Here is a 14,619-nt window from a genome sequence, read left to right as displayed (position 1 = left end):
AGATTGATAGAAAATAGCTTAGATGAGAATAAAATTGAAAGCATCTAATATTTCAGATATCTTGTAAATTTAGTTTACTACGTAAAATTTTTGCAAGAAATATTCTATGTTGTCATTTATTTTAACCTTGTTTCACTTTTGTTTTGAGTATGCAATTGCGGTGTGGAAAACATCTAATTTAGTAGTGCTGGTTAAATGTGTTAAATATAATAATGGTGATTAAATCATCAAACGTTTTAAAAATAGTCAAAAATAAGAGCTGAACTATTTACAAAAAATGAAAAAGGCTTTTTCCGCGTAACATTATTCTTAATTTTTGCTAAATACTTTTAAGTAAGAAATTTTCAAATAAGAAATTTTCAAGTAAGAGATTTTTAAGGAAGAAATTTTTAAAGTTTTTCGCCGGCAAAGTTTGGGGATTTTCGCAAACTTTGGCTACTTTAACAAAAAATCTTAAAAAGTTCTGTTTTAATTTCTTAACTTCTGTTATTTATATTGAAAGAAACCTAAATCCAATCAAACATTTGTGCTTTTCAAAAATTAGTTTTAAGTCTGGTGACTGTAGAGCTGAATAAATGTGGCTCCTGTATATTACTTTGGTACAATATCTGTCACACTGAATTATCCAGGGTTATCTGTGCCGTATCTAAGTTGATAGATGCTTGTACATTACCCTGGATAATCTGTAGGTATTGTTTATGATCCAGTATTCAGTGAACACCAGTTCACCAACCCCAGCTGGTGCCATTGATACCTAAAATGCCATTATCAAATTGCCAACTCCATACTGTTGGAGCCTAATTTCTTAAAATTCACTTCCTTACTTTTGTGTCTAAACATTTCAAGGTCTGTCATTTTCAAGCATGTTACATTTTTTTAATCAAGAAAGAGGTTACTTTTTAATATCTGAATGCTTTTATTAGTATGCTGTTTGGCAAAGTCAATTAGTTTATTCTAACTTGCTGTAGGTAGCTAAGGTTTTTCTTTTAGTTACTTTCCCATGAATTTCCTAATTTCTGAGGATTCTTGTAACAGTCTCTGCACAAAATTTTCATTTTTTGAATAACAGCACAAATATCATGGTTTTCTAATACCTTACAATGACTACTGCATGGTTTATTAAACAGTTTAAGTAACTTTACTGTTAATAAAACAGTTTTGATAAAAGTCTGGACATTGAAACTACAGACTGTTGTTAAAGCTTAATAATGCAGCTATGAAATGAAAAAAAAAAAAAAAAAGAATTAAAGAAAAAGCAAAAAAAAAAAAAAAAAAAGTCTGTTTTCATATTCTTTTTCATTCACAGCTGTAATATTAAATTTTTTACATCTACAGAAGTTTCTTTTAGTGAGGGCTTTTTTACTTTGGAAGGCAAGAGTAGTGTTATTGTTTCATGTATTAAACCAATGCCTGTACAGTATTTTTAAATGTGCTTGTTGTTAAAATAGCTAAATTCAGGACTGACTTTGTCCCAAATAAGACCTTGATTTAGAATTTTAGGATAAGAATATTGTAAAAAAAAAACCAAAAAGAAAAACTCAAACTTTTGCTGATTAACTTTTTTTTATATTATAATGTTGATTACTTTTTTTCTTATATATATCTGTGTGTGTGTGTGTGTGTGTGTGTGTGTGTGTTTGGCTGACTGTATATAAATATAACTTTGTATGTATGCATAAACATAGTTATAATTATAAAAAAATGGTTATGTACTTATCTTTGTGTATATTGTTGGATTTATTCTATTTATGAATTTCATAAATACCAAAAAAATAAAAAACTTGATTTTTAATTTTAGAATATAAAATGGAAGGTAAAAGAAGTGGAGAATCATTTTCATACCATCCATATTTATCTTCTGGTAAAAATTGTTATCAGGATGACTTTCTGGCAATAACAAGCAACCCATACAATGAATTTGATTTACCTCATCTGATTTTTACTCCAGGTATATACATATAGATAGTAAGTAAAAAGTGAGAAATCCAGTGGTGTCACATTTTTTTAATTTCAAGAAATTCTTAAATGTTAAAATACCTGGCAAAATTTAAACTCTATACTGTTTTAATGTTTATTTTTTTATGTATAGTAACCATATATTTATATAATATAAATACAGAAACAATATTGCGTAGAAATAAATGAATATCTGTAGTTTCTCCGTTGAAAGTTAAATTTTGTGTTAGTTTTGACCTAATATTATTAAAAACATTTAAAAATTTAACACTAATTATGCTTATTACTCTAATTATAAATTATATATATATATATATATATATATATATATATATATATATATATATGTAGTATTGTAGAAATTATGTTAATATTTCCAGTAAGAGTGCTCATTACAGCTTAGAATAAGTAGAGCAAATATATTATTATTATTATTTTTATTATTGTTATTATTATTGTTATTGTTGTTGTTGTTGTTATTATTATTATTATTATTATTATTATTATTATTATTATTATTATTATTATTATTATTATTATTATTATTATTATTATTATTATTATTATTATTATCATTATTATTATTATTATTATTGTTGTTATTATTATTATTACTATTATTATTATTATCATTATTATTATTATTATTATTGTTGTTATTATTATTATTACTATTATTATTATTATCATTATTATATAATAATAATGATAATGATGATAATAATAATAATGATAATAATAATAATAATAATAATAATAATAATAATAATAATAATAATAATAATAATAATAATAATAATAATAATAATAATAATAATAATAATAATAATAATAATAATAATAATAATAATAATAATAATAATAATAATAATAATAATAATAATAATAATAATAATAATAATAATAATAATAATAATAATAATAATAATAATAATAATAATAATAATAATAATAATAATAATAATAATAATAATAATAATAATAATAATAATAATAATAATAATAATAATAATAATAATAATAATAATGATAATAATAATAATAATAATAATAATAATAATAATAATAATAATAATAATAATGATAATAATAATAATAATAATAATAATAATAATAATAATAATAATAATGATAATGATAATGATAATGATAATGATAATGATAATGATAATAATAATAATAATAATAATAATAATAATAATAATAATAATAATAATAATAATAATAATAATATATTAGTGTTGTTATCAGTTTCGACTATATTGACTAAATTCGACTAAATTGACTAAAAGTTGACTAGTCAAAGTTCGAAATTAGTTACTTTGAAAAATCGAATAGTTGATTTAACACTTTCGCTGCCGAGCTATTTTAAACTATGCGTTATTTCTTTGCCAAGCCATAATGTCTACAATCATTAATTTTTGCTGAGGCTGTTTTATGTGATTTCATTCTCATTGCCAAGGCTAGATATCAACATTTCAATAAAAAGAATATTTTTAATCTGAAATAGTTCTATAGTATTTTTTATTCTGAATATAACTGACAAAAAAAAAAGCACTACGAGTATACTCATAGTTTGGTAATGTTGAAGAAATTTTTTTCTCCAGTGCCAAAGTACTCTTAACACCATAATGAGTGTAACTTATTGCGGTGGCTACATCTTTTTAAGATGTAATTAAGAACTTGAAAGTTGTAATTAAGAAATGTAAGATATAATTGAGAAATACAACATGTAATTTAAAAGTCGCAATATGTAATTAGGAAACACAACATGTAATTAAGAAATTTAAAATGTAACTGAGAAACCCAACATGTAAATAAGAAATCGCAATATGTAATTTGAAACATATATTATAAGCTTTTCTCAATTACAACTTTCCTCTTCTCAGTTACATCTTGTTTCTTAATTACAACTTTCATCTACTAAATTACATCTTTCGTTTCTTAATTACATCTTCCATGTTCTAAATTACATATTGTGACTTTTAAATTATATTTTGTATTTCTCAATTACATCTTATGTTTCTTAACTACAACTTTCAAGTTCTCACTTACATCTTGAAAAGGTGTAGTAATGTAGCTTATTTTATGCATTATTATTATAAATAGTGTTTCAATTTTTTTGCACATGCACATTGGCAGTTATCATGAGTAAACAAGGTAATTTATATTTTGTTTTCTTAATTCTAAATTGTTGTGTTTTTTAGACTAGAAGCTAAAATATATTTGATAACTACATTATACTGTATGTTATTAAAAATGTGAAAAAAAATTTGAAGTACACAATAAGATATTTTTTAATACATTAAAAAACATTTTTGTGTGCACTTTGAATTTTTTACACAGTATACTAATTAATGTGTTTTATAGATGAGTAATTTCTTTTTTACAAATAGATAATTTATAAATTTATCTATCTCCAATTAGCTCAACACAGATATTCCACAATTGGAACAGCACTTATGATTATGGAAGATTGTGAGGATAGTGAAGATGATGATATTGAAGATTCGGATTCATTTTTCGCTTATACTACTACGTCTTCGAGCTTGACATATTCTCGTAGTTGGCAAATAAATAACGCCAACTCACTACGAGTATACTTGTAGTTGGCAAATTAATGATGCCAACTTACTACGAGTATACTCGTAGTTGGCAGCGAAAGTGTTAATCAACTATGGGTTTCTTACTAATCGACTAAAAGTTGATTTAATCGGATAATCATCCTGACACCCTTATTTCTATTTTTTCATTTGATTTAATTTTATCAACCTTTAATATGGTTATGATGCTGACCAATTAGTGAAGAGATATCTTTATTAGTAGTTTATCTTTTAAAGATAAATTATTTAGAAAGATTGAGCCATGCGTAAGAATATCATTCAAAGCGGTTTTTTAATTCAACTAAAATATTTAGACATGGAACCTTATTTGCTGTATAAAATAAAATTAACTCTTAGCTTACTGGATGTAACACCACTTCTTTACTGTTTCCTTTTCCTCATTATAATAACCAGTTGATGCTTTTTAAAAGAAAATGTTAAGTAATGTGTTATAGTGCTTAGTTAAGGATGTGAAAAAGTTTTATAAATCTGCCACCCCAAAAAAGGTATAGTTGCCCCATCTGCACCCACCTATCTACACTACTGTTTTTTTATTAGTTAATGTCTTTTATTAATATTTTGCTTTATTGTTGTGAAAAATGATATAAAATACCCATCTGTGTTTTTTTCTTTACTTAGTGATTTTAATTTCTGTTTTTGTTTGTTTATTCGATTTTAATTCATCTAAGTGATTAGATAAATTAAATTTGAACAAAGAAAATGGTCTAGATAAAACAACAGCATGTGTTATTATAACAGTATTACATACCACCTAGTTTTTTTGTTTACTCTCTTAAAGTTCTATTTGTTTGATTGCATCTAAAAAATAAACTGTTAAGCAACATTAAAGTATATAATTATAATTTTTTATTCAAATAATTCAACTAAATCGACTTTTAATAGACTTATTCAATTTTAAAATTTTATAGGTCGATTTTGGTTGACTTTGAAAAATGACAGAATGACAGAATCTTGTAGTCCCCACTATTTAAAACATTTATATTCAGTGCAATTCCTTCAAACTTTAATACTACCTTGGCTATATTGTAGGTAGGTAGGTTCAACTTCTAAAGAAATCCAGCTAAACCTAACTGGATAATCTGATGCTGTGTTATTCTTGCCAACAATCTTTGAACAAATTTTTTTGTAAGCACAAATAAATTTTTTTTCTAAATGAATCTTAAAACATTCTATACTAAACACAAACAGCTTTGATGAGTTTATCAGGTATTAATACTAAAATTATTTTAGATTTGGATACCTCATATGCAGAATTTTCTTTGTCCGAAATGGAATTATCATGTTCATTCACAATATCAAAACAAGTTTTAACATCTTAAAATTTTAATTCATCTTAAAACTTACTTAGTCCATCCTAAGCTCTGTCAAATGTTTAACTCTTACAAATCTTTGCTGCTTCTGCCAGAAATTAAATTCAAATCTTCATCTTGTTGTACAATCATAATCATATTCCTTTTAGATCTTTCAGGTCTTCATAAAAGGCTGCATCTTCTCTTTTCAGCTCTTCTATTATTCTCTGATCTTTCATTGACATGTCAATTAGTTAAGGAACAGATATGTCAAAAAAGGTATAACTCTCCATCTAGAATTCTACTTGCTTCTGAATCCAATTCGCTTTGCTGGAACTCCAAATTAATTTATTCAATCTTTTCATTTTATTATATTTCTTTGTGAGTCTAAGGATACCCTGCTTTATGCACTTAAAACTTGTAAGGCATAATATATATATATATATATATATATATATATATATATATATATATATATATATATATATATATATATATATATGTTCTAATTTTAATTCTTATCTGTAATATGCTGTTTACCTTTACCTATTATCTCATGGTTTTTGTTTGCATGTTGGAAGAGATTTAACTTAGAAATCATCCTAAAAGACTTTCATAGGATTTTTTAGTTTTTCACACGACCAAAGTTTTAATGGTTAAATAGAAAGAACTTTTTATTGAATTGCAAGACTCATTTTCTTAACTATAATAGACAATTTAAAGTTGTGAAGTTTTTTTGTGTTGTAAATTTATTTTTTAAGGAGTTTATTTTGTATTTTTATACATAAATTTTTTTCATTTCCATCTAAGTTAAGTGTTTAACTAAAAGTTATAAACATAGCAACATGATTATCTTGGATTTAGGTGTTGTGGTTTACATACCATTCTTATTTTAATATTCTTATTTCAAAAAAATTTTTTATTTCTGTATTATAATCTTCTTAAATGAATATTATAACTTAAAGGATGTTTTTTTTTAAATTTTGTAAATATCCCCTGATGTAAAGCAAAAGCAAATATAAAGTTTTTATTGTTATATATCTTGATAAAATAACAATGTTAAAAAAAAAGTCCTATCATAAGAGAAACCAATTTCATTTAGATATTAATAAGTTTTTAAAATAATATTTCAATAGATGTTTCATTAACTTCAATGATATATTAAGAACAAATCAAGATCAAATGCATCCATATCTATTGCCATGTTGTTAGTATACACTTTCTATGTGTCTCACTCACTAAATTTATGAAAGTTGAATATAACATTCATCAGTCATATTAAAATGTGCAATAGTCAGAGTCAAATATGTTTAACAGACTTAAATAACATAAATTTGGATAAAACAGTGTTTTGTTGTTTAAGAAAAGAACAATTAAAACTTTTATTTTTTGAATAATTAAAACTTTTATTTACTCTTAACTTTTTGAAAAAAATTTTGAAGTTTTGAACAATAAACCATTAAAATTTTTTATTCTGAAAAAAAATCTTATAATTTCTTATAACATGATTTAATATTCAAATAGTTTTTATATTTCACCAAATTATTTTATTTTATCTATTTTTGATTAAGAAATTTTAAAAAATTAAGAAAATAAAAAACGAAATAAAATTTTTTTTTATCATTTTAAAGTTACTTTATTTTAAGTTTAAAAAAAAAATTAATGATTCAAAAAATGTTTGAAATAAAAAGTTTGGGCCAGCAGATTTTCTTTGTTAAAAATGTTGATGAGAATAAAATGCTGATGGTAAATGGTATTGATGATGACAATAATAATGCTGAATGCTGTGATAAAATGGCTATTTTTTTTGGATTTCATTATTAGTTCTATTTATTTTAAAAGAACACAAGGATGGAATCAGCTTTTGGCCATCAGTATTTGCTGACTTTATTTGCTGACTTTATTTGCTGACCATACATCTACTATCAACTATCTCCGAATTTCATTTAGAGATTTTTTTTCAATCATTTTCTTTTATAAACTACCTTTTTTAAAATCTACAAATGATTAAGAGAAACCAATAATAAAATTCGGATTTGCAAATTAAATACATTATTACTAGAATATGTATCAATGCTAAATATCTGTTTTCTCTGGCCTATTATATTATCTCTTTCTCTTTGTATTGTGCTACTATTATATTATCTCTTCCTCTTTCTATTGTGCTACTATTATATTATCTCTTTTTCTTTCTATTGTGTTACTATTTTCTAATCTCTTACATAGAAGTAAGGGATTAGAGAATAGTAGCACAATAGAAAGAGAAAGAGATAATATAATGGGCCAGAGAAACAGATTTTTAGCATTCTGTTAACTATTTTTGTTAAATGTGTTTAAGAAATTGGTTAAGATGAGTTTCTCAACTATTTTTGAACTGTACTTAGGAAAACCATAGATATGTAGGAAAGCTGCATTCGTTCTCACAGGAGCAGCACAAACCTTCAGGAGAGCAAGTGGCAAAATCAGCATTTTAACCAATACAGTAGGGGAATCTTAGAGACCAGAATTCTGGGGTTGCTTTTTGCTTAATTGTATCTAACACAACAGTGCTTCTTTTTAAGTTAAAAAGAAGCTGCAAAAAAGAAGCGATTTTTTTTGGGTTAGCATGCAGTTATTATGTAATTGGGTGACTTGTAAAAATGTGTTCATGGAATTGTTTGTATGATGTCCAAACAAGTACTTTTATATTTAGTGCAAGCATTTTTGGAATATCAAATAAGATTATTTTTGCAACAAATACACTAATTGATTTTCTTAGAGAAAACTGTCATTGGCAGTTGATAATTCCTTTCTGTCTGAATACATATCTGATTATAACATTACTAAATTTGAAAAAGTAATCAAGAACAGTGATGAGAGGGTTTGTATTTTTGCTGCTGTATTCAATTTCTCACAGACTTAACAAGACATGTTTGACATGCTTCTTGATAATAAAAGCTGTCAGTATTAGACCAACTGTAATTGTAAACAGTGAAATTTTTTTAAAAAAAGTATTGAGTATAATTTAATTATAAATTAATATAACTGCAGATCTGTTTATACTAAAAAATTTATAATTACAAATAAATGATTTGATCTCATTCTAACATGATCAAATTCGACTTAAAAGTTAACTAAATGTGAAAATTTGCTAAAGGGGTGCTAAAATGCATGCTAATGCAATTTTTTTTGTAGTTTTTGTTTGAGATTGAAATGAAAACACAAAAAAACATTGCAGTCATTTTAAATAGAAATTTTTTATTTGTAATTCAGTTTATTTGTAATTTAGTTTAAAGAGAAAGAGAGAAGATTTAGATCTTAGTGAAATAATAGTAATGATAAGAAACATGCTGCTGGATACACAATTGATTGAATATCTTTACATGTATTCATTTTTCAGGTGCAGAGTCATCATACATTCACCACAGTATACAATCAGAAAACTGTAACTATCAATCAGTTGATCAAATAAACCAGTAAAAACAAATTTCTTTTTATGTTATTTGAACAACTATTATATTGTAAAGTTTATAATAAATTTAGATTTAAATAGGAAGTTGTTTATCTTTTTATTTTCAGTTCTTGCACTTCTTTAATGATTCCTACACTATGCCTTAGAATTGTATGCATACATTTTGTTTTATGAATATATTTGTGGGTTAGTTAAGTTATTACAAGTTATGCAATTCAGCTTGGATTTCTCATTATAATTAAGTACTGTGTGCAGCTTGTACAATAGAGTGGTTTACAGTACTAAACTAAGGATACATAATATATATATATATATACATATATATATATATATATATATATATATATATATATATATATATATATATATATATATATATATATATATATATATATATATATATATATATATATATATATATATATATAATTTTAATTGGGCTACCTTCTAATTTGATATGGTTTGTGGTCAGGAAAATAAGTTCAAAATTGCAAGCTTACACCCCATTCACACCAAAAATAAAACTTGATTTAATTGTGGTTATTTAAACAAGTAATGAATTTGCAGGGTTATTTTATTAAAAAAACTTTTGTTTGGAAGCTGAGAGGTTTTATAAATCTCCATGAAAAAATAGATGTAATGAAAAGTTGAGAATAGTAATAATAGTAGTGATACTGATACTAATAAAACTGATAATATTAATAACGTGTCACATGATAGAGCCGAAAATATTTATCCTCGAAAATATCACCGAAATATTTCATAACCGAACAACTTAGAACCGAAAAGTAGGCGTACTATGATTCAACCGAATCCTAAATTTCAATTTAGAACCAAATATGAGAAATTTATTACACATTTGAAACCAATTGGTGGTATTGGTTAAATTAATGCATTGATGGTATTGGTTAAATTAATGCAAAGTTGAAGGAATTCCTTCATTATTTTATCTGAAGGTTGCATATTAAAATCACCAATTAGAATATAATATATATGTATATATATGATCTGTATATAATTTACAATAGTAATTAATCAAACAGTTCCTCCAACTAAGACACAAAAACATTTAAAAAGTTGAACGACAAATTGGACATCTTTTGTTTCTGTCATTTGCAAGGATATCTGAACACTGAAGACAAATACAAGTGTCTACATGGCAGAACAACAACTTCTAAAGGAAGTGCAAGGCATATCTTGCACAATGTCTCAGCAGGCCTGGTCTCTTGTTGATAATCCTGAACATTCTCTTGTGGATTTTCGTCCTAAAATAAATTTCAAAAATGAAATTAGATAAAAACTTTCTAATGGTACCTTACAATATAAAAATTATACTACAGCAAATTTTATGTTTTCGGACGAAAACATAAAATTTGCTGTAGTATAATAATAATGTTGTCTAATCACAATATCCGAGGTATTAAAATATTTAACTGAAACGTTTACTACACCAAATTATTTCATTTTCAGAATTACTTTATAATGTGCATGAGTTTTGACAATTTATTTTACCTGCTCTTGTTCTGTATCTCCCATTGATGTAAGTTTGATGTCATTAAAGAAGAAAGCTGAAGCCTTAAGAAACTTTGTTGGAGTCCACTCTCCTGTGGAAAGTTTTTCTTCATAACTTTGTAATCGTTCAAAAGATCGAACTCTCTCTCTTCTTTGTCCTCTTCGAGATTGATGACCATTTTGTGATTGGTTGAGTTCCAGTTCTGCATTTAGGATTATCTAAAAATTTATTAAAAAAATCTTTTGATGCATTTTTATTATAAGAAATTCAAACAAACAGAGATTGAAAGTGCAAATGCAATAAAGATTACATATATATCATCAAAATGTTATTAAGGGCAGATATGAGCAAATTGTCACAAATAAATCATCATAATCACACTTTCAAGCTGTTTCAAAATATGAGCAAATGGTTTGATTTGTAAAATATTTGTTAGCACAAATTTAAATAGTGCAATTGTGAAATTATGATAGCTAATTTATATGTTGATTTGGACCTATCAGAAGAGATCCTAATACCTTAATGGATTACAAATTAAATCTAGTTACTTTGTTATGAGTTTAATCAATGGAATTTAGCCTGTACAATATTCATTCAAATATGGCAATTCCTGATGATATATATCATCTAGAAACCTCCAGAAGCTAGGGTGAGCAGTCATGCATCTATTCATTTTTGAATGCAGTGCTTCTGAGACATTGTTGGTTCTGAATTGAAGTCCATGCACAGAAAAAAAAGCAAGGGGTTTGTGTTGTCATCCAATACTTCTCAAAGTAATACAAAAACATTCTCATTTTTTCACGAGTTTCAATTTTAGCGAATTGACTCATCTCTGTTTTGAGTAAATCTACTTCTGCTCTGATGAGAACACTAGGCAAGAGGCACATGGCAACGAATTTCTGGCCCCACCTTCTAATTGCAAGGTTGTTGACCAGGGTTGTTGATTCAGATTGAAGACCAACGGCTTTGATTTTTCTCAAAATTGCCTGGCCATAATGGAACCGGCAACCAGTCAATCTTATTTCAGGGAAGACGACCTTCAAGGCACTGCCTATTGCTGCTTCATAGTCAGCCATAGAAATTCGTGGTTGAAAGTCACTTGAAAGTTTCTTAATTTTTCTAAATATGGCGATGTAAATACCTTCTTTTCTCCCAGTCATAAGTACATGAAATACCGGAATGACAATGTCACAATGCACAATGGAGATATTTAGTAGTTGATCTCCTTTAAAGATGCTAGGAACAACACGAAGTGTTGCATCAATAAAAATAATTGTAGAGCCTGAAAAAAACGAAAAAATTTATAAGAGTACTGAAAAATATTACAAAAACAGAATACTCTGAGCAAGCTAAGGTTAAAAGATGTTGAATGAATTTCTAAAAAAGTTTCACAAAAAGTCATCAGTTTTGAGCTAAATTACTGTGCTACCTGAGAGTATTTGTAGTAGTGCTGATGAACAAAACAGTATGGCCAACTGGTCTTCAAATGTGACGATTCCCTTCAGAATGTTGGTAAATGGATTTGATTCAGATATTGCCAATACTGCTTCTTCTAGGCTGTTGGGATTTGCATTATACTGAGTTTTACTTGCACCACGAAGTATCTGTTCACATTTTAAGTAGGATAAAGAACTTTTAACATTTTCAGGACAGTCTTGAATAATTTCCATGTAAATCTGGCGTAATGGAATTTGTGTAGTTGCAGCTTTCAGTCTCATTTTTTCCAGCGCTTCCAAATGGCTAAAATCTTCTGTTTTGGAATCACAAGAGTGGCCTCGTATTGTCTCAAGTAAATCACTTCCTTCGCGTATTTTTGCAGTTCCAACACACAGTTGATAGTTTTTGCATTTTAAATAAATGTAACCGTTGTGATTCTTGCTTTTTACATAGCAATTATTCCCAGCTATGTAGAGGAATGAATTTCTTCTTTCACCTTCAACTTTTTGATATTCCATTCTGTTGTTATTATTCCACCAACTACGAGATATTTTTGAAAATAAACAAAGTTATTTTTCAATTTGTTATGTTAGACTGTATTTCAAACAGCAAGCGCTTTAAACTTATATTATAAAAGTATAAAAGTATAAAACTTATAAAATTTATAAACGCTAAAATAATTCGGTGCTAGAACTTTCGATTGTAAACCTTTTCAATGAGTTTCGGTTCTAAAATCATTAATGACTTTCGATCAAAATTTTTTCGGTTCTAAAAACATTAATGACTTTCGATGGAAAATTCGATTGAAGTTTTTTCGTTTCTTAATACATTTATGACATTTTGATCAAAAATTCGATTGAAATTATTTCGGTTCTAATTTTTTTCGTGAATATTTTCGGTTGTGTAATAAATTTCTCATATTCGGTTCTAAATTGAAATTTAGGATTCGGTTGAATCATAGGACGCCACTAATAATACTAATAATGATGATAATAATGATGATGATGATGATGATGATGGTGATGATAATGATGATGATGATGATGATGATGATGATGATGATGATGATGATGATGATGATGATGATGATGATGATGATGATGATGATGATGATGATGATGATGATGCTGGTGATGATGATGATGCTGGTGATGATGATGATGATGATGATGATGATGATGATGATGATGATGATGATGATGATGATGATGATGATGATGATGATGATGATGATGATGATGATGATGATGATGATGATGATGATGATGATGATGATGATGATGATGATGATGATGATGATGATGATGATGATGATGATGATGATGATGATGGTGATGATGGTGATGATGATGATGATGATGATGATGATGATGATGATGATGATGATGATGATGATGATGATGATGATGATGATGATGATGATGATGATGATGATGATGATGATGGTGATGGTGATGATTATGTATATATATATATATATATATATATATATATATATATATATATATATATATATATATATGAAGACCTCAGTGGAAAAACCAGCGATGTCACATTTTTAAAATTTTTGAGAAACTATTATTTTTCAAGCAAGCATATCTTATTTCATCTTTTATTTTAATTACCAAGTGAAAAAACTAGTCCACTCATTAAAAAAGAGGATAAAATTAAACATGATCAAATGGAACAATCGGTGATGTCAAGGGTTACATTTGGAATAACCTGCGTTGTCCGAAGTTTTTATAGTTTACGAAACAACGTGATTCCTTAATACCTCAAGTATTGGTTGAAAAAAAAGCCGCGGAAAAAAGTAAACAAAAAACAAAATGGCTTGTAATGATAGTCCGGTGGTTACAGAAAAATCAAGAAAAAGAAAGATTAATATTAATTTTAAAAATAGAAAAAAAATACACAATTTATCGAGCCATATTATTGGGGCAGACTGTAATTGTATTCGACTTGCATGTTTTAAAAATATTAGTAGTGAGGAAAGGAACGAACTTATTAAGAACTTTAATGAATATTCATCTTAAAATAGTCAGGACGTGTACTTATCCACACTAATAAAAATCCAAAACATTGACAGAAGAAGACCACGACAGAATGCAGATAAAACTTACTTACACAATTTTTCATATTCTTATTGTGTAAGGGTGCAAAGAGCACAATCAGCTATCGAAGTTCCAATCTGCATTAAATCTATGATGTCTTTTTTCGGAATTACAAAAGCTAAGATCGAATCAATAAGGAAATCAGTTGCTACAACTGGTTAGTAAATAGTTAAAGAAGTTATTTATAATATTTTAAGTTATGAACTAAACTATTTATGTGTGTGTGTGTGTGTGTGTG

General features: G+C 26.3%; 1 protein-coding gene and 2 pseudogenes across 2 annotated transcripts in view; 2 read left to right on the top strand and 1 right to left on the bottom strand.

Annotated features, from left to right (window-relative positions):
* The first annotated feature begins 613 nt into the window (after positions 1 to 613).
* LOC149884873 (recombining binding protein suppressor of hairless-like) overlaps positions 614 to 14,619 on the top strand; it is a 27,943-nt gene continuing 13,937 nt past the window's right edge. The window contains exons 1-3 of one of the 2 annotated variants that reach the window (XM_090095641.1): positions 614 to 846; positions 1,799 to 1,948; positions 9,249 to 9,324. In XM_090095641.1, the coding sequence (XP_089951767.1) occupies positions 1,807 to 1,948; positions 9,249 to 9,324 (218 nt within the window). In that variant the 5' untranslated portion in view covers positions 614 to 846; positions 1,799 to 1,806. The remainder of the gene's footprint in view (positions 847 to 1,798; positions 1,949 to 9,248; positions 9,325 to 14,619) is intronic. The other variant, XM_090095640.1, reaches the window with a different exon arrangement.
* Positions 10,390 to 12,788, bottom strand: LOC149884875 (uncharacterized; annotated as a pseudogene).
* Positions 13,791 to 14,619, top strand: part of LOC149884874 (uncharacterized) — a 2,256-nt pseudogene continuing 1,427 nt past the window's right edge.

The sequence above is a fragment of the Hydra viridissima genome, unplaced genomic scaffold (assembly GCF_058129835.1).
Source record: "Hydra viridissima isolate aposymbiotic clone 2 unplaced genomic scaffold, HvirCarnegie_v1 scaffold_8, whole genome shotgun sequence".
NCBI classification, from domain to species: Eukaryota; Metazoa; Cnidaria; class Hydrozoa; order Anthoathecata; family Hydridae; genus Hydra; species Hydra viridissima.
Note: the sequence above shows the minus strand (reverse complement) of the source record. Positions and strands in the feature narration are given on the sequence as shown.